At 38.7% G+C, this 26,530-nt stretch overlaps 1 protein-coding gene across 1 annotated transcript in view; it reads right to left on the bottom strand.

Annotated features, from left to right (window-relative positions):
* Nucleotides 1-26,530, bottom strand: part of INTS4 (integrator complex subunit 4) — a 94,051-nt gene that overhangs the window by 31,403 nt on the left and 36,118 nt on the right. The window contains exons 6-11 of the mRNA XM_023645652.2: nucleotides 26,413-26,463; nucleotides 23,048-23,136; nucleotides 21,926-22,046; nucleotides 16,015-16,086; nucleotides 14,075-14,249; nucleotides 8,284-8,489 (exon numbers count right to left, since the gene is read on the bottom strand). Of these exons, the coding sequence (XP_023501420.1) occupies nucleotides 8,284-8,489; nucleotides 14,075-14,249; nucleotides 16,015-16,086; nucleotides 21,926-22,046; nucleotides 23,048-23,136; nucleotides 26,413-26,463 (714 nt within the window). The remainder of the gene's footprint in view (nucleotides 1-8,283; nucleotides 8,490-14,074; nucleotides 14,250-16,014; nucleotides 16,087-21,925; nucleotides 22,047-23,047; nucleotides 23,137-26,412; nucleotides 26,464-26,530) is intronic.

Raw genomic sequence — 26,530 nt, 5'->3', positions numbered from 1 at the left:
AATATCAAAATATCCCGTCAGTACTCAAATTTCCCTGACTCCAAAACTTTTTGTTGGCTCTAATCAGGCTCCAACTAAGGTCCACATATTACAATTGGGTTAAATATGTCCCTTAAGTAGCTTTTAATAAGCAAAATCCCTTCACATTTCACTTTCCCCTCCAACCCCTGCAATTTCTCCCCTGTGATGGTGTTTAGATTTAGAGGCGTGATCAGATCCAGGTTAAATTTTTTTTAATTTTTAATTTATTTTTTATTAGTATTTTTAAAAATTTTTTAAAATGTTATTGAGGTCATATTGGCTTTTAACACTGTAAATTTCAGGAGTACATTATTATATTTCAGTTTCTGTATAGACTGCATTGTGTTCACCACCAATAGTCTAGTTTTTATTGCTCACCATATACGTGCCCCTTTACCCCTTTCACCCTTCCCCCACCCCCTTTTCCTCTGGTAACCACTAATCTGTTCTCCTTATCTATGTGTGTGTTTGTTTATCTTCCACATATGAGTGGAATCATTCGATATTTGTCTTCCTCTGCCTGACTTATTTGGCTTAGCATAATTCTCTCAAGGTCCATACATGTTGTTGCAAATGGCATAATTTTGTCTTTTTTATGGCTGAATAGTATTCCATTGTGTATATATACCACACCTTCTTTATCCATTCATCCATTGATGGGCACTTGGGTTGTTTCTGTGTCTTGGCTATTGAGAATAAATGCTGCAGTGAACATAGGGGTGCACAGCCTTTATGAATTGTTGATTTCATATTCTTTGGATAAATACCCAGTAGTGGAACAGCTGGGTCGTATGACATTTCTATTTTTAGTTTTTTGAGAAATCTCCATACACTGTTTTCCATAGCAGCTGTGCCAGTTTGCATTGCCACCAGCAGTGTATAAGGGTTTCCTTTTCCCAACATCTTCTCCAACACTTGTTATTTCTTGTCTTGTTAATTATTACCATTCTGATGTGTGTAAGGTGATATCTCATTGTAGTTTTGATTTGCATTTCCCTAATAATTAGTGATGTTGAACATCTTTTCATGTGCCTTTTGGCCATCTGGATATCTTCTTTGGAAAAATGTCTGTTCAGATCCTCTGCCCATTTTTTGACCAGGGTGTTCAATTTGTTGTTGCTGAGTTCTTTACATATTTTGGAAATTAAGCCCTTGTCGGATATATGATTTGTAAATATTTTCTCCCAGTTGGTGGGGTGTCTTTTCATTTTGTTGACGGTTTTCTCTGCTCTGCAGAAGCTTTTTAATCTCATGTAGTCCCATTTGTTTACTTTTTCTTTTGTTTCTTTTGCCTGAGTAGGCATGGTATTTGAAAAGATACTGCTAAGACCGATATCAAAGAGTGCACTGCCTATATTTTCTTCTAACAGTTTCACGGTTTCAGGTCTTACATTCAAGTCTTTAACCCACTTTGAGTTAATTTTTTTTGTATGGTGTAAGATAATGGTCTACTTTCATTCTTTTGCATGTGGCTGTCCAGTTTTTCCAACACCATTTACTAAAGAGACTTTCCTTTCTCCATTGTATGTTCTTGGCTCCTTTGTCAAAGATTAGTTGTCCCAATTTTTCTTTTTTATAAGACCACTTCATAGGTGGTACTGTGTACTTCGATGTCTGTTTCTTTTTTGGGATGTTAGCAACCACTGATGATCACTGCCTAGATCTAGTAATTCATTAAAGTTGTAAAACAATAATACACAAATTCTATCATTCCTCTGCATTTATTAACTGGAATACTTCTACAAAGAGAAATCTTCCTTTATCAACCAGCTAGTTATCTTGAAGTTCAGTTTATGTAGGAAAAAAGAAGGATAAATGCTTGATTGCTTAATTTACCAGTTTTCAAAATAATGAGTTGACTATTAATCTTCCAAACATGACTAACATACTGTTTTGTTTTTTAAGTTTCATTACAAAATCATGAATTTAAACATATTTGCAGTTATAATTCTTAATGATGTGTTTCACCTTTGGCCAGTGAGAGGCTATTTAAGTTGTCTCCTGAGTCTTTCTGATACAATCTTATAGGTCTTTGATGGCTAATATTTGCTTTCTGTATGACAACGTGGTATAAGTTCATCTTGTTACATTTCTCGTGCCAGACCTGGAACCAGCCACTTCTCTTATGAATTTTGGTTCCTTTTAGAAGGAAATAGGATCTCCAAAGCATCTTTTTAAGTCAGGTTTACTGACATATAATTTACATTCTGTAAATTTATCTTTTTTAGTGTAGATTTATATGAGTTTAACAAATGCATATAGTTATGTAACCACCATCACAATCATGATATAAAACATTCTGATCACCCAAACACTTCCCTAGCGTCCCTTTGTAGTATACTCCTCACCTCCAGCCTCTGGCAACCACTGAGATATCTCCTGCTACAGTTTTGTCTTTTCCAAAACGTCATATAAATGGAATCAGAGATCATGCTGCTTCTTGAGTCTGGCAACTTTCACCTAGCATAATGCATTTGAGATTCATCCACGTTGTTATGTGTATTAGCAGCTCATTCCTTCTTATTACTGAGTAGTATTCCATTGTATAGATGTACCACAGTTTACCCATTCACCAACTGAAGGATTCTGTGTTGTTTCCAGTTTGGGATTATTATAAATAAAGCTGCAATAAATATTTGCATATGGGATTTTGTATGAAAATGTTTTCAACTCTCTTTAGGAAATACTTCAGAGGTGGACTGTGGGATCATACGGTAAGTGGAGGTTTAACTTTATAAGCAATTGCCGTGCTGTTTTCCACAGCGATTCTACCATTTTGCACTCCCACGAGCAGTGTATGAGCATGCCAGTTGCTCCCCACCCTCACGGCACTTGATATTGTCAGGGTTTCTTTTCTTCTTTTTTCCCAGCCATTCTAATAGGTATGTTGTAATATCTCACTAAGGTTTTAATTTGTATTTCCCTAATGCAACTGAATAATCTGCTTTTTATTACTGACTTCTGAGAATTCTTTTTTTTTTGAGGAAGATTAGCCCTGAGCTAACATCTGCTGCCCATCCTCCTCTTTTTGCTGAGGAAGACTGGCCCTGAGCTAACATCCATGCTCATCTTCCTCTACTTCATATGTGGGACGTCTGCCACAGCATGGCTTGCCAAGCGGTGCACAGGTCCACCTGGGATTCAAGCCGGTGAACCCCGGGCTGCCAAAGTGGAATGTGAGAACTCAACCACTGCACCACTGGGGTGGGCCCTGAGAATTCTTTATATATTTTTTATCAGATATGTATTTTGCAAATATTTTTCTCAGTCTGCAGTATGTCTTTTCAAAAACATTTTCTTTTAGCTTAGAAAAAAAGAAACTTACTGTCTCCATTCTGGAGGCTTGAGATCCAAAACCAAGTTACTAGCAGGTCTGGCTCCTTCTGAGGGCTGAGGGAGAATCTGTTCCATGCTTCTCTCCTCGCTTCTGGTAGCCTTGGCATTCCTTGGCTTGTAGATGGCATTCTCTCTGGGTCTTCACACTGTGTTCCCCCATGCATGTTTCTGTATCCAAATCCACCTCCTCCCCTTTTATGGATGGTTTATATACCAAAAGCATTCTGTGTGTTTGCTTTGGTCTCATTATCTCTCTTTACTGTGGTAAAATATACATAAAATTTACCATTTTAAGTGTACAGCTCTATGGTATTAAGTACATTCACATTGTTTTGCCATCTTTACAATTTCTTCAAAGTGTCTTTTTGAAGAGCTTTTTAATTTTGATGCAGTGCAATTTATCTAGTTATTTCTTTTATGGGTTAAGCTTTTGGTGTTCTATCTAATCCAAGGTCTAAACCAAGGTCACAAATATTTTCTCCTAAAAATTTTATATCTTAAGTTTTACTTAATACATGAAAGAAATCAAACTAAAAATTTTAACGGACATATCTGCATCCACATGGCAAAATCTAAGAACAGAGGATGCTGCTTCAACGCTGGGTTGCAGACATGCCTTCTTTATTCTCCAGGCACCCTCTCTCATCCTGCAGGTCTCTCATCTCTTTACTCTGTACAGTTAGAGGGGCCAACTTCCTACTAAACACATCTGACCAAGTCATTCCCGTTTAGGAACCTCATTTGGCTTCCCACCGCTTCTAGGATAAAGCTCAGGCTCCCCAGAATGCACACAAGGCCCTTCACAATCAGTCCCCTGCTCAGCTCTCCCGTTAACCTCTCCCACCCCTCTCCCTCAAAGCCACGTGAACTTATCAATGTTGCCTGTCCATGCTGTGCCATTTCACCCCTCCCAGCCTCTACCTGTGGCCATATGCTATCCCTCTGGCTAGAATGTCATTCCTTACCTTACATTTGATACCACCTTGTATTACTGGTTTATACTGCTGCCTTCCCTATAAAACTGTGAGCAACTCAGAGGCAAGAACTAGCACTGTCTACTTGGACATCCTCAGAACCTAGTACAGAATCTGGCTCAGTAAAAAAAAATCAGTAAATGTTTCTTGAATGACTTTATCAACATATGAACTACTACCATACGAATGCTTTCTATGTGCCATGCACCAAGCTAAGCACTTTACATGAATTCTCTCATTTAATTCTCATAAGAAACACATATTCATGTGGAATTATCCTCACTTTATTGATGAGAAAACTAAGGACCACAGAGATTAAATACATAATTTGTCCAAAGTCACAAAGCCAGTACGACACTCTGCTAAAATCCTTTAATAGCTTCCAGTTGCTCTTTTCTTAATATGACTTTCAAGGCTCTGCATGAGCTGGTCCCACCCACCCCTCCAGCCTAATCTCACACCACACACTAGCTCTTTGTTACAGCCAGGCCCTCTTTTGGTCTCTCAACTGTGCCATGTTTCCACCTACCCCAGAGTTTCTATACTTGCTGCTCCTTTGCCTGGAATGCTCTTATACCTCACACTCCCAACTCTTTCTGCCCAGTTAGTACCTAATTCCTTCCTTAGAGCTCAGTTTCAGAAGCCTTTCCTAATGGCTGCATCTCATAAACCTGCAAAGACCAAGCGCCTCTATGATATACTCCCATGGGACTTCACTCCTTTCTGTCGCGAGCTCCTTTCCTCATTTATTATTACACCTTCATTTGCATCTGTCTGTCTCCCTCATATCTAAATTATAAGGTCCAGGAGAGCAGGGCCATGGTTTTTGCTCACTATTGTATCCTCTTTATTAGCATAGCACCTGGCACATAATCGGTGGTCACTAAATATCAACAAAACAACGGGAAAAAGGAAGGACCAAAAAGAGGGACTGACAAGTTGATTCAGATCTGTCTGCCTCTACATGCTGTGGACTTAACCATAAGATATAACACTTCCCAAATCTCTACCAATCATAGGGGACAGCTATAGCGATGTATTAAAGAAACAATTTCAAAGTAAGAAGAAAACAACTTGTGTGTTTCTTAAGAACTTCCCAGTTATCCAGCTGACCTGTGCTTTGTTTCAGATGTTAACTAAGGATCCACTATGCATAAGTCATCACATTACACCCTGAAAAGAATACAGTAAAGGGTACAACATGGTCACTCTAATTAAGGAGCTCATAGTCTCATCTAGGAGATAAGACAAATACAGTAAACCTGTCATCAATGATAAAATGTGAAAACTATGTAAGAGACACATGGGCTTAGCACTCAATAAATATGCCTTAAATGAAGGAATGAGGGAAAAGTCAATTTATCAGATATGAATTTCAAGAAAACATCAAGAATGACATATGCTGAAAGAGGGGCAAATCATTATGTTACCCCTCTGCATAAAATCCTCCAGTGGTTTCCCAGAATACTTAGAGTAAAATCCAAACATCTTACAATGGCCCCCAAGGCACTCCACCTGCCCCTACCCACCTCTCAGACCTCATTTCATGCCATACTTATACTTTCTCACTACGTTCCACCTATACTGGCCTTCTTATTCCTGTTCTGTAAACACCCAAAGCTCATCTGTGCCTTAGAGCCTTTCTACTAGCTGCCTCTACCTGAAAGTCTTTCCCCCAACCTTCACATGGCTGGCTTCTTTTGTCATTCAAGACTCAACTCAAACATTGTCTCCTTAGAAAGGCTTTTCCTAACCACTCAATTTTACAGTGAAATTCCCCATTCCTCCATCACTGTTTATCTTCTGCATAAGATTTCTCACTATCTGAAATCATTTTGGTTTTTTTTACTCTACCTCTCTTTAGAATATAAGTTCTGTAACAGCAGAAAACGTATCTGTTTTCGACACCACTACATTTCTAGAACATAGACAGTGCTTGATGAATTCAGGTAGTAGCTTAACATAACAAACAAAAAAGGCAAATTAAAGCTGGAAGGGTCAGCTGGCTAAGTCTTAATGCAATGAAGTACAGTGACATGGTAAATACAAGGAGCACTGAGTACAAGAGTGAACACTGAGACACTGAGTTTATATAAGTCTAAACTTCTTGGACAGAACCACAAGTCAAGGAGTTTAGACCTAAACAAATTCTTCATGAGTTTTATAAAAAAGCACTCACTAATAAGTAATACCTGTGGCCCTATGAACAATTCTGTACATCAAAACATAGTTTAGCTACTAAGCAAACATTTACTCCGCATCTCCTTGCATCCAACACTGCAAGACACTGGGAATAAAAGAACTTAAAAAGCCAAGACCCTGCCCCCTTGAGAAGGGTCTGAATAATAATCAGAATATATACTGATAAATGCTAGAGTAGTCTACAATTGGGTGTTATTGGAATTCAGAGGCATGCTATTTAGCCCAACAAGGGGGTGGGGTTAGTTAAGGAAGGCTTCCTAGATATGCTGCCTAATGTAGATCCTGGGAATAAGGGGAGAAGTCAGCTAGGTGAAAAGAGGCAGTTTTGCAGGCAGATGGGAAAAAATTACAAAGAAGAAAAAATGGTGAGGAAAAGCATGATGATTAGGGGAGTGACTACAGCATGAGGTTCAAGGTGAGGAATGATGGGAAAGAAAGCTAAAAAGGAAAGAATGGGCTAGGTTATAGGGACCACCACTACCGAACAATACTTTGAATGCAAACTCTTCTTAGGAAAAAATACATGAAAAATCTTTTCTTTTTTTAAAGATTTTATTTTTCCTTTTTCTCCCCAAAGCCTCCCAGTACACAGTTGTGTATTTTTAGTTGTGGGTCCCTCTAGTTGTGGCAAGTGGGATGCCACTTCAGCATGGCTTGATGAGTGGTGCCATGTCCGCACCCAGGATCGGAACCAGTGAAACCCTGGGCCGCCGAAGTGGAGTGCACGAACTTAACCACTTGGCCACGGGGCTGGCCCCGAAATACAGGAAAAATCTTAACAGAAGTGCTAAGCAACTGAGAGAATGATAGGGAACTTCGAAGTACCCGATCTGTTTTGTGAAGTATGTAGCAGAAATCTGTAACAAACTCTAATGACTAAGCATCAAATTGCACAATATCTGAAAAAGTAAAAAAAAGAAAAACCAGAGGCCAAATCTCTTTTATTAATATTTTTTTTAAAACTTTAGTACTCACAAATAAAATACAGACACTTTATAAAAATAATTCAAGAACCACAGAGTTGTACAGCCTGGGAGGCAAATCTGTATTCATATCCTGGCACAACCGCTTATTAGCTATGTGACCTCAAACAAATTACTTTTTTCTCTGGAAAACTCCAGGGTTGAATGAATTGATCCCTAAGATCTTTTCCTGCTTGCAACATCCTATGATTCACTAAAGAATGAAATCAAATCAAAGGCTGAAGAGAATTCTTCATAGTTTATCCCCTACCTTATCTATAGCCACTTCCCTCCCCTCCTCCATCTCTTCCACTCTATGACACTATGACAATTAATTCCTTTTAATTCCTTGAATATATCATACTCACTCTTACCCCTGGGTCTTTAGACATTGCTCCTTCTGTTTGGTACTTTTCCATTCTCCATCAGTGCCACTCCTTCCAAGTAAAAAGCCTCATTAAGTCCTACTCCTCCTTTAAGTGTCCACTACAACACTCCTTCTTTCTTCTCTATCACCCCAATCTTTCCTCAGACAATTCAGATTAGCTTACTCTCTGTATTCCCAGTGCACCATATCCTTTCCTGATCATAGCAATACCAAGTGTTATTTGAATTTCCTATTTAACAGTCAGTCTCCATCTTAGGGGAGCTGTGCGATGAGAAGGCAGAACTGTGCTGCCTATATACTAGTATATCACCAATACCTAGGACAACACCTGGTTTAAAAAAAAAAGGCGCCATTCAGTAGGTATTGCTGAAGAAAGGAGCAACAAACTGTAAACGCTCACCTCTAACACAGCCAGGACAGTGTCAAGCTGATCCTCTCGGAGAGTGATATTGTTAGAGATTTTTCTCATGGTATGTATGGACTGCAGACGTACTTCCTCAATTTCATCATTGAACATGTCAACCAGGAAATCCAGGCACTTCTCAGCAAAAGAGGGTGAAGATTGGGCCAGCATGCAGAGAGCCTCCACAGCAGCAATGCGGACCTCTAGAGAAAAGGGGACAAAGAAAACTGCACATCAAGTTAAGAGCTGTGGGAAAGATCCAAGAAAGATGTTTTCTCGTTCAAGTTCTCTTCACTCTCTGCTCCTCTCTCTACAAGCTCTCTCTGGGAGATCTCCTCCTGCCCACGGAGTCAGCTACCACCTTCACACTGACCAAAGAGCAAGGACTTTAGTGTCACAGGGACTAAGGTTTACATCCTGACTCTGCAGACTTGTGATCAAGTCACACATCTGTCTCCATTAACGGAATTTCTTCAAAAACTAAGTTATCTTATTTACCTTAGTATTCCAACTACAGTAAAGTACTTTCTAAAAAGGCAGTTTTTAAATAATAATACTGTTAAAATTAAAACAGGCTAGATATCATCACTCTCATGTTAGAGATAAGATTCAGCAAAGTGAATTAACTTACCTCAAAGTGAGTAAGAGCAGAGATAAGACTAGTACCCAGGTCTGCTGATTCTAGACTAGCATCACAAAGTGGGGTTAAGGAATGATGGAGGTCTTGCAGTGAATCGTGAAGAATAATCCCTCCAATAACTTGGAGGGTGATCTCAAATAAGTAACTTAACTTCCTAGTACCTCAATTTCCTCATCTGTTAAATCGAGATAATACCCATTTTCTTAGAGGTGTTCAAAGGACTAAATCACATAATACAGGTAAAGCACATAGCACACTGCCTGGCATATGTTAAAAGCTCAACAAATATTGGCTATGGCATAGGTAAGGGTCTCGTAAGCACCTTGAAAATAGAGGCATGTCTTCTACCTCTCTGCACGCTCAGAACTTGTAACAGTAAAGCCACTGAGTCCAGGAGGCCCTTTGTTCCCTCACTAACAATGTTTCCTGAATGTGTACTACAGGCCAAGCCCTGTGCCAAGTGCTGGGAGACAGAGAGGAGAGATGACTAAGCTACAGACAATGCTCACAAGACTTCCAAACACGCTTGTTTGTTCCAGTGGCTCGCATATGGTTCTGCAACAAAATGTATACTTTCACAAAAGAAAAGAAAAGAAAAACACTCAAATTGTGGTTAAAACTCACAAATATAATTTGGCTTTTGTACAAGAATGGTTTTATAGACACTTTAAAAGCAGAATTACTACATTAAAGGGAGATGACTCAGATTTTTCTTGGTAGTTATGAATTCCTCCTTTTCATCAGAGGGGAAGGATCTGCTCCACTTCACAATAATGTAATTTAAACATGAAACTTTTAATAATTACAAAGCAAGCCAGAGATGGCCCCAAATGTGTTAACTGCTGATTCTTCTTCCTAGGGCTTTAACCATTACAGCACACAGCCTCATGTGTAACTCTTGCAAGTCTATGAAGGGAATCACAGAGAAACTTTTGATCAGCATGACGTAATCAGTATGACCTGAACTGATGCAATTCTGAGCAAAAGCAAAGAAACTTGGTATTTTACATTGCATGCACAGCCCGGTACAGGCAGGTAAATTAACAATTTCTAATGCACTTTTTGGAATGTTTAAATTACATTACAGTCTCCTTAAGGGTCCAGGGCAGAGAAAAGGAGTTGGCTATGCTAGTGGGGAAAAAAAAAAAGAAAAAAGACTGATCCTCTGGGATCTTAACATGTGTAATCAGATCCTGACTTTGCTACTTACTAGCTTTATGCTTAGTACTAAAGATACAAAAATGAACAAGAACAAGACTGTCTCCCAGCACCTACAGACAAGAATAGTTAACTGCATTACAGAACGACAAGTGGTACAATGGAAAAGCACAGGAGTACACGAAAATGCAGAAGAGGCACACAGCCCACTCAACAGGATCAGAGGCAGCTTTCTAGAACAAGTGACCCCTAAAACAACATCTGAAGGAGTTGCTAGGCCAATGGAAAGGAAAAAGGCCTTTCTAAGCAGAGGAACCGCATGAACAAAGGCCCAGTAGGGAGGGATAACATGAAATGAGAAGACACTACACTAGAGTCCACAGTCAATGAAATAAGGTGCCATTTCATTCCCAGCGATGTGTCCTTAAACCCTTATTTACCCCGAATTTTATAAATATGAGAAAATTAGAAAGCTGCCATACCTGATGCAGATTATGATCTACTCACTTTCCAAAATTAAGTTCCTTTAATCAAATCTCAGTGACAAACTGACCACTGTAGAACTAAACCACATAAACATTAATAGTAAAGAAATCCAAATGTAGAAACTAAACAAAGCAAAAGTGCTGGTAGAAACAAAATAAAATAGATGCTAGTTACTTGTCTTAGGATAAAATGGGTTTTAATAACTGCACTTCCTTATTAACTAATACCATTTAAATTATAACTCTTGTATCAAGTTCATAGAGAACAAAGAAGCAGAGGCAGATTTCACTAATTTCTATTTATACAGAAAACCTTACAGCAAATTGGATACGGTAACCCAATTCTTATATCCACTAGTAGAAAATTATCTTTCAAAAGTAATCTTCTTGCCCTTCTGAGAAGCAGCTCTATTGCGAGGCAATTTTTATAGGCATTTTAAAGATCTGAGTTCTAATCCTCTGACACAAATTTATTGTAAAATTTGGACAACCAACAGTGTTTCCCCAGGTCTGTTACCTTCACTGAAAATGAGGAGAATGGAATCAATTATCTCAAAGTACTGACATTCTGTGATCTATGTAAGACAGACAGCATCATATTATGGAAATCACAAGAGCTTTTCAGGACTTCCATTACTGGCTAAGATGGAATAACAAGGGCCAGATTTATCTTTCCACTGAAACAACTGAAAACAAAGACAAAATATATGAAACACCAGTATTCAACACACCGGACACCAAGCAAGAAAGGGCGGTGATCCCTGAGAGATGGGAAATAAATGAGGTGAACTCTATGATTACACCAGATTACTGTATGGAGAGAGTTTCCAGGTTGCAGGTCTCCCTGAGTTGAGAAGACAGAGCGGGGCCGGCTCCGTGGCCGAGTGGTTAAGTTCGCGCGCTCCACTGCAGTGGCCCAGGGTTCGGATCCTGGGCGCAGACATGGCACCACTGGTCAGGCCACGTTGAGAAGGCGTCCCACATCCCACAACTAGAAGGACATGCAACTAAGATATACAACTGTGTACAGGGGGGGTTTGGGGAGATAAAGCAGGAAAAAAAAAAAAAGATCGGCAACAGTTGTTAGCCCAGGTGCCAATCCTTAAAAAAAAAAGGAGATCGGCAACAGTGGTTAGCCCAGGTGCCAATCTTCAAAAAAAAAAAAAAAAGAAGACGACAGAGCTGGGAGTCTGGAAAGGCCATGTGGCTAGAGTTCATAGGGCAGAGCACAGAAAGGAGAGAAATGCATGCAAGGAGAGAGCTTGGGAGATCTGCAGAGGATCCTCCTCAAGTCTCTAGCTGAGTTCTGATCTGTGAGGGAACTATCCAAGGTCTGAGAAAGAACCACTCAACAGGATTAGAGGGAACAATCTCCAAAGCTCACACATAGGCTTCAATTGCTTTTTCAGAAGAGTTTGTTTCAGTAGTGGAGAAAAGTATGCCCTAAACTAAATGTTGCTTGGGTCCTGCCTATCAAAACTTAAAAATAAGACCTGAATTAATTGCATCCCAGAAAAAAGCTCAAGAATATTTACAGGAATATAACAACGTCAGCATCCAATAAAGTATAATTCACGATGTCTGGCATCCAATCAAGAATTACTAGGCATGCATAGAAGCAGAAAAATATAATCCATAATGTGGATTGATTAATCCATAATCAATCAAAACCAACCCAGAAATCACACAAATAATAGACCTAGTAGACAAGAACATTAGGACAGTCACTGTAAACGCATTCTCTGTTGACAAAGTGAAAAGACTAAGCAGGTTAAGTAGAGACATGGAAGATACTAAACCCAAAGACCCAAATTCTAATCAAACTTCTAGAGATGAAACCCACAATGTCTGAGATGAAAAATACACTGGATGGGATTAAGAGTAGATTAGACACTGCAAAAGAAAAGATCAATAAACTCTAAGACAAAGCAATAGATACTACCCAAAGTGAAAAAAAGAGAAAAAACACTAGGAGGAAAAAGAAAGACCAGAGCACCAATGAGCTGCAGGACAACCTCAGCAGCCTAATACAGGCCTATCTCATTTTATTGTGCTTTCCTTTATTGTCCTTTGCAGATATTGCATTTTTTATAAGACCCTCCACCAGCAAAAAAGATTATGACTAGGTGAAGACTCAGATGATGGCTAGCATTTTTCAGCAATAAAATTTTATGGCTTTTCTTAGTGAGAAAGATTGGCCCTGAGCTAACATCCGTTGCCAATCTTCCTCTTTTTGCTTAAGAAAGACTGTTCTGAGCTAATGTATGTGCCAGTCTTCCTCTATTTTATATGTGGGACACCACCACAGCATGGCTTATTGAGCAGTGTGTGAGTCCGCACCTGGGATCCAAACCTGCAAAACCTGGGCCACTGAAGCAGAGAGCACAAACTTAACTGGTATGCCACCAGGCCAGTCCCAGCAATAACGTATTTTTTAATTATGATATGTATAGTGTTTTTTTAGATGTAATGCTATTGCACACTTAAAAAACTACAGTATAATGTAAACATAACTTTTATATACACCAGGAAACCAAAAACATCATGTGACTTGCTTTATTGTGATATTTGCTTTATTGCAGTGGTCTGAAACTGAACCCCCAATATCTCTGAGGTATGCCTATACATACGTAATTGGAATCTCCAAAGGAGCGTGGGGCCAGAAAAATATTTAAAGAAACAATGACCAAAGATTTTCCAAATGAGACAAAAACTATAAACCCATAGGTCCAAGAAGCTCAACAAATTCCAAGCATAAGAAACATGAAGAAAACTACACCAAGATACATAACTAAATTGCTTAAAATCAGTGATAGAGAGAAAAATCTCAAAAACAGCTAGAGGAAAAAGATACATCAAGTACAGAAGAACAAAGATAAAAAGTGACAGAAGACTTCTCAAAAGAAACAATGCAAACTGGAAAACTGTGGAACAACATCTTTAAAAGACCAGGGGAAAAAACCCTATTAATCTACAATTCTATTCCCAGTGAAAATATCTTTAAAAAATGAAGGTGAAATAAAGTCTTCATTTGTCATACAAAGGCTTTGAAGTCAAACATACTTGGATTTAAAACTTGCTTCTGTCTCTTACTATCTGGGTGACTCATAACAAGTTATTGTTGTTAACAGTAGTGATATAAATTTTTACTATCAATTATTAAGTGTTTACTATAAACGAGTCAAGTATTGGGCCAAGCATTTTATGTATATATCATCTCATTTAATTCTCACAATTCAGAAACACTTAGCATTAACCTTGTTTTATGGAAATGCTGGAATTTGAACCTAGATTGACTGAACCCAAAGTTCATGCTCTTAACCACTGTATCATACCACCTGGGCCTCAGTCTCTTCTGTTTGTAAAATTAAAATAGTAGTAGGCACTTCATAAAATGACTGTGAAGATTAAAACAAGACAATGCCTGTATATCACCCAGTACAATGCCTGACACACAGCAGTCACTCAGGAAATGGCACTGATAATATTATGCAGTCATACTTACCATACATCTCATCTTCCAATCCATGAACAAAGGCTCCACAAGCTCCTGACTCAATCAAGTTCACAGCCCCCGTATCTACTTCTTCCTTGGGAGCATCATCTCCCCACTTCCTGCCGCTGGAAAATTCCCCTGAACTGTAAAGCTCCTTGGCACGCTCATGTGCAGTGCGTTTCCTCTGTGGAGGATGACAGCAATTACCATTTGCGGTAGATTCATGAGGGAATAGTAAGATGAACCCCAAGCAGATGAGAAGGTAGGAAATAAGACTGCTCTCCAAGTTACATTTTTAATAAAAATACTCAATAGATCAGAGATTAAAGTAAGACCAAAGGCTCTCAGGTCTATCACAGCTGATAGTAACCTTATTTAAAAATAATAAACTCATTAAGATAGCGAAAGAATGTGGTGATCAGATAGGTGGTTATGTCTGCCCTGGCAACACAGGAAAGGGAAAATCAGAGAGGTAAATAATGGCAGTGTCTCTCCAAGCACCATCCTGAGTAGAAACTATGCTGGCCCCAGAGAAGAACTGTTTTCAGTCCCAGTAGAAGTCAGTCTCTATTTGGCAAAATCATGCTCTATTTGAGCAACACTGCGCTCACCAAGCAACCTTCTAGTAAATTCACTTTCTGCACAGACTGCGTAAGGGGGAATACACTGGCTGGCTAAAGTAAAGATCCAGTCCACTTGACAGCTACAGTTCTCATCATGAATGAATGAAGTGCCATTCTACTTTATACATCAGCCTCTTATGAACATTCTTGGTGTGAGTCCACATCCTCGTGGTTGATCATCTCAAAGGAACTTGATGAAATATAGCAATCTGAGCCTATAGGATGTAGGTCAGACCCAGCAGTAAAGTTTGTACCCTGTGATATGTCTTAAACACTTGTACTTCCCATTCCTCACCATTCACCATGAGCATGTCCCTCTTTACACTTCTACCCCAGTATACACAAAGAACACTTAATCACCAACCTCAAATGAAGGCTATGCCCTTCAGGAAAGCCATGTGGCAATGTTTAATGAAGGACAGATATCAGTTCCTCAATCATTCCTAAGAATTTATCTTACAGAACAAGTCAAAGAAGAAAAAATCTAATATGCATGAAGATGATACTCTTTATGTGACTTATAATGGTGGGAAAATTAGAAGAATCTAAATGTGTAATGAAGGGCTAAAAAATGACAGCACATCTACTTAACTGAATATTAAGCTATCAGTAAAAATGAAGTTAGCAATATTAAAAAAAACCAAATGATATAGTGATAAATATGAAAACCAGCAACTATACAATGATTCAGTGTTTAAAACATGCACAGAAAAAAGAACTGGGGAGAAATATATGAAAATAATGAAAGTCACTGTGTTAGAGTAGTGGGAACGTGGGTAAATTGTTTCCCTTTCCCTTCTATTTATCCAAGATTCTCTAACTCTTAATTTTTAAATTATGAAAATGATAATAAAGGTATTGACAATGAATGTTCGTATCATATTCTCAGACTCATATTTGGTCCTGACAACTCTGTCAGAGAACTATCACAGTCAAGGCTTAAGGGCATTCCGTAAGAGGCATTTTGTTACTGTTCAGGGAAAGGATTTACTCACTCTCCCATGGGAACTGCTGTTGAAAAGGAGTCCTAAGATGTCAGACAATCTCACAAAATAAGACCAGACTTTTATAGTTTCCAACAGTTAATTTTGTTTCTTTTTGTAAAACACAACCTGTATAAAAGTATTCATTATAATAATTTAAAATTTAATGAAGTAACTTGTAATTTGGTTCAAGTTACTAAGATTTTAAATTAAAATGTAATCTAGTCACCCTACATTAACTTAACAAATGCATGGGCTGCAAATTAAATCAACACAACTTGGCACATAGCTACACTGATGCTGGTTACAGAAACCGAGTTTAAACAACAAAGAATTCAGTTACCCTCAGATCTGACATCAGCTTCTTGTCAAGCGTTTGCTCCAAAAAATGAGAACTGACTTGCTCCATAGAGCCCTGTAAAAAGAAAAACATACGGAGCAAATTAAACAACTTCTAAGACCCGAACATTATCTATTTTTTTTGGAGAAGACTAGCCCAGAGCTAACATCTGCTGCCAATCCTCCTGTTTTTGCTGAGGAAGACTGGCCCTGAGTTAACATCCATGCCCATCTTCCTCCACTTTACATGTGGGACGTCTACCACAGCATGGCTTTGCAAAGCGGTGCCATGTCCACATCCGGGATCCAAACCAGTGAACCCTGGGCCGCCGAAGCGGAACATGCGCACTTAACTGCTGCGCCACCGGGCAGGCCCCATGAACATTATCTTAAAATTCAAAGTTTGCAGCCAACTTAAACGCATAAAGATAACATTATTCTTGATAGCAAAGAGCCAATAGGTTCTGAATTATCAGGAAAACAACAAAAACCTTAGCAGCAGCAGCAGCTAGCACCTAAATAGAGCCTACTACATGTCATGCACTGCTCTGAGTGCTTTACACATATATTAAACTCATCTATCTAATCTTCACTACAACCCTACGTAGTAAATACTATTATTAGTCCCATTTTCTATGTGGAGAAAAGAAGGCACAAAAAAATTAAGTAACTCATTCAAGGTCACAAGGAATGTAAAACATAGATCTCTGCTATAAACCGAGGCTCCAGAATCCTTTGCCTTCACCACTACTACTCTCTCTCCATTGCTTTTCATTTCAGTCTTGCCATTCATTTGTTCATTCATTCACTCATTCAATAAAACAAATATTTATTTAGCAACCATTCCATTATATGCCTACAGTTACCAGGAACAAGAATACAAAAATAAAAAGATACCAATTCTACACTCAACAATCTCACAGACTAGTGAGGAAAACTGACAAGTAAAGCGATAACCGCATAATGGTATGAAATGTCATAATACACATTTATAAAGGGGGCTATGGGAACTCAGAAAAAAGCAGTATGGGGTGGAGGCAGGGAGAGGTATTTTGGGAATTGGAAATCACAAGGGCAAATGCATGAAGAGAGAATGCGATGTGGGAATCATTCAGTGGTTCTATAAGTGGTATATAGGATAGGGGTGCCAAAAATGAGGCAAAATAGATAGGTAGGGATCAGAGCATAAAGGGCCTTGTTTGTCATGGTAAAGAGTCTGCTTTATGAATAATAACCACATAATCTCTATTAAATATTTAATGAGCTCACCAATGTACAAAATATTTTATGTGTATTTTAAAAATTTATCCCTCCCAATAATCCCATGAAGAATGTACATTATCCTCATTTTTGGATAAGAAATTGAGGCTAAGAGATTCAGTAACTTGCTCATTTCAAATAAGGGAGAAACACAGTCAGATTTACACCTCACAAACAGTATCTTGGCAGCAATGTGGCTAATGGAGCAGAAGGAATCAAAATGAAGCAGACAGACCAGTTAGGAGGCCATTAGAGCAGGTCCTAGACATTCTTAAGGAATGTATTAGAGACCTTCTCTTATTCCCAAGTTAGTAAATATGGAAATGCCTCTACAAGCTCAGACTTTTTCTCCAATCACATATTCCACAAAAAGTTACATGTTCTTTGGGAATATCTTTACCCAAGTTAACGCCTTTCCTACAACTCTAGGACAGCAACTGTTGTATTGTTCTGACTTAAGTAGTTTCAAAACCACTTTTTCGGGGCCAGCCCTGTGGCTAAGTGGTTAGGTTCACGCACTCCATTTTGCTGGCCCAGGGTTTCACCGGTTCGGATCCTGGGCGCAGACATGGCGCCACTCGTCAGGCCACGTTGAGGTGGTGTCCCATATGCCAGAATTATAAGGACCCACAACTAAAAATATACAACTGGGTACCAGGGGGCTTTGGGGAGAAAAAGGAAAAATAAAATCTTTAAAAAGAAAAAACCAAAAACACTTTTTCTTATTCTTATGTGGTACAGTTTGTTACATAGATCTGAGCTAATACCAAATCTAACATTCATTTTTCAATACAAAACATCAGTTTTATGAACAAAAAGTATAAATTTTGAAGATCTCCTCACTTTCTCTTTAGTTTTACCACCAGCACTAACAGTGGGCTTTTTAAGGAGCATTTTTTTTCTACAAAGAATGAAAGTTTTAATGACTTCACAGTACTGTGATTACCGTAATCTATAGTCTCAATGCCCTCCTCCAATGCCTTCAGCTGAGCTCTCTCGACAGTAGCAAAGAGGGGGTACTATTCAAATTCCAGTCTCAAAAAAATTATGTATCATTACTTGTAACAAATTTCCACTGTTATCTAAGAATAGCTAAAACTTTCCATTTTAAATCCACAAACACCAAGACCTTTACAGCATAGTAATGCACTTGAAAAATGGTGAGACCGGAAAGATTACAGGCTCAGTGGGAACAGAAAACGGATAGATTCAAGGGATGTCAAGAAGGTAGAACTGATAAGAGTTGATGACTCAGTGGACATGGGTCACCGAGAAAGGATTCCCAAAGGCCTCTGGGTTCTAAATGGGTAAATGATGGCATCATTAATGAAAGCATAGGAGGAGCAGATTTGGACCAAAAAGATAACGAGCCTATCATAAAGTGTATCTCGCCAATCAGAAAAACATCTACATTCTTGTCTACTTTAACCAAGACAAATATATTCAGGTAAAATTTCTCCAACTGTACGACTACCACTACTTAAAAACCTCTATTTATATAAACACTAAGAAAACCATGATATTTAACAAACAAGTGTGCCAAACTTACTTTCAGAGCAGAAACTGCTCAATTAGTATAATAACATAAATCTATGCCTTCCTTGTTTATTCCAATTTTAAGGTTCCCAGCCTCTATCCAAATAGGTGATAAAAAGAGAAGCAGACCAAAAAACAAAGATTGATTACTATGTGAGATGTAAAATTGCCACTAACTAAGACATCTGCATTTGCCCTGGGAAAGATTAGCTCTGGGCTGATCTTTACAGACATATTATCCTACAATCTAATTGTCTGAAAATGTTATAATTTTTAAGGTAAAAGACTTCTGGAGGCTTATAAATAAGGTTTAACTCTTACTGAATAAGAGAAATTAAACATCTTAAAATGAAATCATTGAGGGGCCAGCCCAGTGACATAGTGGTTAAGTTCACGTGCCACGCTTCGGCACCCCACAGTTCACGGGTTCGGATCCCGGGGGCAGACCTACACACCACTCATCAAGCCATGCTGTGGCAGCATCCCACATACAAAATAGAGGAAGACTGGCACAGATGTTAGATCAGCAATAATCTTCCTCAAGCAAAAAGAGCAAGACTGGCAACAGATATTAGCTCAAGGCCAATCTTCCTCATCAAAAAAAAAAGAAGAAGAAGTCATTGAACAAAAGACCCTATTCTAGATAGAATGTCAACTACTATGATTAATTTCAAAGTAGTGACTGTATCCTAAATAGTCTCATGGAGCTGTGCACTTGGAAATCAAGTTTCTTTGCCTCATTAGGGCAGTTATGTATACCAAAAACCAACCTTTTACATGGTTTTGAATTTTCTGATATAGTCCACATCCGAAATTTTTCATGCTGCTATGAGCCAAGGAGAATGGGGATTGTTCATTTTCTGTGCAAGGACTTAAGCCTAAAGCCTTATCATTTCATTTGAGTCCTTGAAGAGCCTGGCTTCTGCTTTCCTCTTGAGCTTAAGCTTTACCTTGTTACACATCCCCTACTTTGAACATTATCTCCCCACATCAAGAACCACTGAACTTCTCGTAGTTTACACAATAATAGTATGCATGATATTGTATTCTTTCTGTATCTCTGCTCACATTTTCTCCTTCCCTACTTCTTTACCTAGCTAACTCATACTCATCTTTCCAAACTCAGCTCAGAAATCACCTTCTCCAAGAAGCCTCTGTGGTTATGTTACGTGCTCTTTCCTAGGAGTACCAGTTATTATAATTAACTGATTGCCTATGTCAACCTACCAGACTATCCACTCTTTCAAAGACATAGACTATATACTATGCTCAGTGTTTGTCTACTTGATGAACATGTGGTCTAAAGACCACACGTAGTTCACTCAGTCACAGGTTTGTCCACTCAAGAGCTGGAGTGGGGGAGTTTACCTCTTAGCTTCCAGCTTAGCTGGAACTAGTAAACCAGCAGGGCCTTAGCTGCACAACCGTAGCTCCCAGCGTGTAACTGGACTCTCAAAAGGAAGGGATCCGACATGGGCTTTAGATCATGAAGTGTAAACGAAGTGTCATTTACTATCTATGTGGCCTTGGACAATGCTAAGCCTTAGTTTTATTATTTATAAAATGAATAACATAGTATCTACCTCATTGAGTTTAAAAGGATTAAAAATTACTTGCAAAAAGTGAGCATGTATATGCACGTATGTATGTATAAATGCAGGTGTGCCTGTGTATAAGGAAGTGGGTGTGTATGTGTGTATGACTAAAAGTGTCTAGCTTAGTAGGCTAAGAACGCTATAAATAATAAGAATTATTATCAGTAAGTTTAGAGTATTAACTACTTTTGAAGTACAAACATAATTATTTATATAATTTTGAGCTGTTTGGATTTGAAATCACTGAAATTATAACACAAAGTACTTGACACATTAGAGTCATCTGTCATTGAATTATTCCTCTGAAACACTACCCCCTACACACACATACAGACATGCAGCACACTGTAGATGCTCAGGAAACGCTGAATGAAAGAATCTGATGAATGATTAGATTGCTCTGGATTTTAAAATATTTACAAATCAAAACAAAGCTTTAAAATGTGAATTTAAAAATAAAATCAATAACTGGCTTAACACTATATTTTATTACGGACAAGCAATATAATCTATAAACAGGAAATAATGAAATCATCCAGATTCCTTATTATCCCACGAAAATGCTTCACACAGGTTTTAGCAGTCACCTCATAAACGTTGTCATAGAACTAGGTTATCACTGGATCTGTGTCCAGTACAGTCAGGTCCAAAGTATTTAGCCAACGGTCATACCAAGATCAGCAAAGTTGGAGGCCCTCAAAAGGGAGGTGTCCAAAAAAGAATCTCAGATTTTCTTGCTGTGATGTTTATACAAATTTTTACAGATACTTATATCTATTTATATAGTATATATAACCGCCCCCACCATCCCACACAGTATTTTACAATTTATTAACATTTTCATAGACAGTATCTCATTTGAGCATCATGACAACCCTGTGAGGTAAACATGAGAGATATTACCCACTTAACAGATGAGGAAACTAAGATCAAGTGACATGTCCAAGATAACACAGCTATAAAATAAGGCTGAGTATTGGACCAACACTCTTTCTTCTGTAAGACAGTCTATCTCTGAAAAGTTAAAATTTGTTTACAAATGAACTGAGTCCCTAAAGGCAAAACAGTAGGAAAGTACCATGCTAAAAGTCAGGAGATTAGTATCTGAAGCCAGGCTACAACTTTCTATTTGTATAAGTTAGATAATTTACTTAAGTTCTCAGAGCCTCAGTTTTCTCACCAGCAAAACAGGAATAACAGCATCTATCTTGAAGGGTTACTGTGAAGAGTAAATGAGATAACGCAAAGGGCCTCATAGCAAAGTATCTAGGCTATAAGAGGTGCTTAGTAAATGGTAGCAACCAGGCCTTGGCTGTCTCATATGCCAGTAAATTTAAATAGGATTATCTTTAAGTTTTTTCTAGTTCTAAAAGACTACTTCTCCACGGGAAGGAAGCCACCACTTTCTGTTTTAAGAAATACTAGAGCTTCTAAAAATGAGTTAAACCTGTCCCTCTCTATAGTTTCTCAAAATGTTGTAGAAGTGTAATAGGAAAAGTTTTGATTAAATAAAGTATAACTTACCAATAACTTTGCAGCTTGAACTCGAACCACCCAGGAGCCATCACTGACCATGTGACAAATTTTTCCAAAAGCATCATCAACTAAGCGAATTTCTTCATTAGAAGAAGGAATGGGGACAATGCTAAATTAAAAGAAACCACAAATGACAAAATATAGGCCTAATGCTGCCAGTTCAAAAAACTGAGAATGACCAAGGAAAATAGGCACAAATTGAAACAATTAAATAATTCAAATCCTAGAATGACAAAATACATTTCATATTAAACAAATCACTATGGTAGCACGAACCAACCCTTTTAGTTGCACTGCAAATATTCAGTGTCTTGAATAAAAGTGTTTAACCTACCAAAGGTTCAAAGATTTATGAAGATACCAAAAACCTGCCACCACAGAGTATTTTGTATCTTAAAGTTTATTCTCTCCTATAGTTACATTGCTGTCAATATAGCAGATTTCAGAATAAATCAATATAAAACGTACTTGTAAATTCGCTCCTAAAAGGAGACACAATTTCCAATTAGTCTTTTTTTTTGGTTTCTATAGGTTTATCAACTCATTCTGGTTTTCCAATTTCAGCAGGCAGTTTAATGAAGAGGAAAAAACAGTTCTTTTTCCTATAGAAAGAACTCTTCTATAACATAGAGTAATATTCACCTCTCCATCTTAAAAAATCACTGTGAAAATAAATGATTTAATTACTGTGAAAATATTTTTAGCCAGGAAAACACTACACAGGTGATCATTATTATCAAAGTCACCTGGTATCTTTATCTGGCATTTGTATTTATTAAACGAGCCCCAAACAATTTTAAAGATTAAGGCGGGGGGTGTGAGTGGCTGGAAAGGACTTGAGAAAGATAGTCCAATCTCTTCATTTATAGATGAGGTGGTTGGGACTCATAGAGGTGAAGTATCTTTCCCAGGGTACATAGAAAGTTCATGACAGAGCTGAAAAACAAGGACCAGGCATCCTAATTTTCAGGGTCTGTGCTTTTTCCCTCTTCCACACTGCCATCCAAAAATCTAACCAACATTGCTTTTCTGGAGGTGGGCTTTTTGCATGGTGGGAGGAGAGAAAAATGGCTTGGCAATGAACAAAAGCTGGTTTACACCCACACTGACCTTTCAGGATAGAGCTGACTGACAACCCAGATAAGCTGGACTGCAGCACTGCGCACTTGTTCATAGTCATCAGAGAGCAATTTACAGGCCTGCAAACAAGGATTCCAGAAGTCTGTTAGTTCTCTGTCCTTCCAGGTGATGTCTAAACTCTTCAAAATGAAGATAGGGCGGTTGGATAAGGATGCCAATCAAAATAACTTGTAGGTGGTTTTAACTTCTTCAGTCTTTGCCCAACAAAGAATTCTTGGCCTCTATCAGCTGCTCTGGCTGTGTTCTGAATGTGCACCCTCCCACCCCATGTCTGAAAGCAGAACCACAGACTGACAGACAGCACGAAAGCCATCTAGAATAGCATCAATCCTAGCAAAGCCTGCTGGGAGCCCACAGTGCTGCTCTTACAGCCTCAAACCCAAAGATGGGTTTTTTCCCCATCTGTAAAATCAAAGCACAAATTTCTGACTGACAATACATCTGAAAACTCAAGCACTCCAAATAAATGTACAATTTTAATGCTAAGCTGCCAAAAGAGGCCAGATTTTTCTGTCTTACTTTGGTCTGAAATGGAATATCCATAGTCCATCTATAGTCATGGCAACACCCTAGACTTCAACAACACCCAGAACTACTCCATTTCTGAAATTTTAAAATCCTATATTCCTGCTCTGACCATAACATGCTACTCCACCAGCTCTTCCAAGTCCATGTCTTAACCCATCACACCTGCTCTTCAATCCCACTTAACCTACCTATCCATTTAACCAGCATTTCTCAACCTTGGCACTACTGACATTTTGGACTAGCCAATTCTTTGTTGCGAGGGGCTGTCCTATAGATTGTAACATGTTAAGCAGCACCCCTGGCCTCTACCCTGGAGATGGTTGTAGCACTGCACCCTCTCTCTCCCAGTAGTTGCAATAATCCAAAATATCTCCAGACACTGCCAATGTGCCTGGGGAGCAAAATCACCCTGGTTGAGAGCCACTACTTTAATCCCATCCTTTTTCTCCAAATGAACCACCTTCTCTTTGCTCCATACCCTTCCATTACTCCAGTCTCCTGACAGCACTGTCAGCATCATCATACACAACGCCCTCAGAATTTCTGCTACAGCTGCTCTACAAACACAAGACCTTCTCTACTCCTCACAAGGGCTGCAGAGCACTGGCAAAGATGACCACACTCTCCAGGGGATGGGTGGCTCATCATCACTAACCTTATTGACCCTACTCTGAAATCTTTTACACCCCTGCTTTCCACTTCCATTTCTCAAGACAGCTTTTATTAACCTCCTCCTCGGGACCCCTGTCCCACTACCAGCATAAGGTGACTTGCCTATGTGAGAAAAATCAAGGTTCTCAGGCATAAACTCTCTCAACTATTCCATAACAGTCATAAATTCATTTATACTTGTATTCTCCCACATCTTGTTTCCTCAATATCTGAGGAAGAAGTGTACTTTCCAGTTTCTAAACCTTCTACTTTTGCTATGGATCCCTTCATTTCCTCACACAGGCCTCCCTTTACCATCCTCCAAAATACCTCTTCTTTGTGATTCTCTATTATAGCACCTATTTATTTACTTCACAATACTACTCATATGCTATAATTATTGTATTTATTTGTTAATTGCCTGTCTTGCCCATGAGAATCTAGAGGACATGGATCTTATCTAACATGCTTGGCAATGCACAACCAGCCTTAGGTATTCACTCATGTTTGCTGGATGAGTCAGCTCATGAATCTGATTTTCTACCTCAAGGAACTTATTCCACCATTTATTCCCCCTGTCTCTTCTACCATCAACTTCTCCCAAAACACTGGCTCTCCCTTCAACATATAAACATACTTAGCAACTACATTTAAAATACAAAAACTCTCTCTTAATCCTATGCCCCCTTCTACCATCTTCCATCCTGCTTTCCTATCATAGCCAAGTTTCTTTATAGTTAATAATCACTGTTAAACCACCTCACCTCAACTGACTCTAATCTGGTTTACATTCCTGCTAAAACTGCTCTCTTCAAACTCACTAACGGCCACTTTGTTGCTAAATCCAAAGGGTAGATTTCAGTCCTATCCTAATTGACTTCTCACCAGCATTTGACACTGCTGACTATGAGAACTCCCTCTTGCCTTTTCTGGAATATATTTTTCTTCCTCTTCCATCTGGCTGCTCTCAGTTCCATTCTAGGGCTCCTTTCTTCTGTTCACCTCTTCAATGTTGGACCTTACCCATGGCTCCATCCTTGGTCTCTTCCAATTTTTTTACTCTCCTTAGGTATACGTATGCACCTTAGACATTGATAAGTCCAAATATCCACCTCCAGCTCTGATCTCTCCTGTGCGCCAGACCTTCACAACTACCCACTTGCCTAGAATTCTCCTCATGGGTGTCCCACCAACCCTTTAAATGCAACATAACCAAGACAACTCATTATGGTACCTAATCCTACCTTATATCTCAAATCTTCCACCACCATTCCAGTGTCATTCCCTTGAGGCCCTCACCATTGCCAGCCTAGTTAACTGACACAGTCTTATGCTACTGAACATCTAAATCATCTGACTAACTCTTCTTCCTCTGAGTCCTTACTTTCCAAGCTTCTTTTAACTATTTGGCTTCCCATTACTTTTCCTTTAGGAAGAGAAGGTGCTGGTCCCATCAACATAACCGTTCTGAACTCATTCTACTTCATTTTGTAAAAGAATAAATTTGGTTTACACATCAGTCACAGGGGCTTGGCTAGTTATCATCTTCCTCTAAAAGACAAAACCACTCTTGGTAATCTGGTTTCTGAGCATGAATTCAGACTGCTTGTCTCTAAATTCATGCAATTATTCTATAAGAGAACTACTACCTTATAAGGCCTTTTGGTTAGGGAATCAATCAGCTTCTCCTAGTGATACTATAACTTCATTGTGCCTTTCTTTACCAATAATAACAATCACATGGTATCTTTTTTATCCTATGATATCATGGTCTTGGTCATCCTTCTCCAGAAATATAGTTTGTTAAGTGTGGTGCCCAGAACTGCTTCATGTTTGGACCAACCAACCAACCAAAGATCAGCAAGATTACCACTTTCCTTATGCTGAACACTACACTTCTCTTTGTGTACTCTGGTATTTATACTGAGCTACCTAAATCCTCCTAAAAGTCCTTTTCACATATACTAGTGTTATTCAGTTACATATCCTCCATTCTCTTCTTAGAATGTTTTGGATACAACTTCACATTCATCCCAATTAATGCTGCCACTGTCAGCCAGCTGAAGCTCTATGTTCTCAAATTCTGACAACCAGTGTGCCATCCTCCTGGTTTAGTGATGCCTCCCCCCCTTCCAGACAGCAGTCATGTGAAGTACCTGATTATAAATTGTTTGGTGTAATTTCAGTCCTCTTTCATGGAGCTGCAACTAGATAACAGAGATAGATTTTAAGTATTTGGAAAAAAAGATTAATATTTCCAATGTCTCTCCACAA

Source organism: Equus caballus, chromosome 7 (assembly GCF_041296265.1).
Source record: "Equus caballus isolate H_3958 breed thoroughbred chromosome 7, TB-T2T, whole genome shotgun sequence".
Lineage (NCBI taxonomy): Eukaryota > Metazoa > Chordata > Mammalia > Perissodactyla > Equidae > Equus > Equus caballus.
The sequence above is the reverse complement of the archived record's forward strand: the minus strand, read 5'-3'. Positions and strand labels throughout refer to the sequence as shown.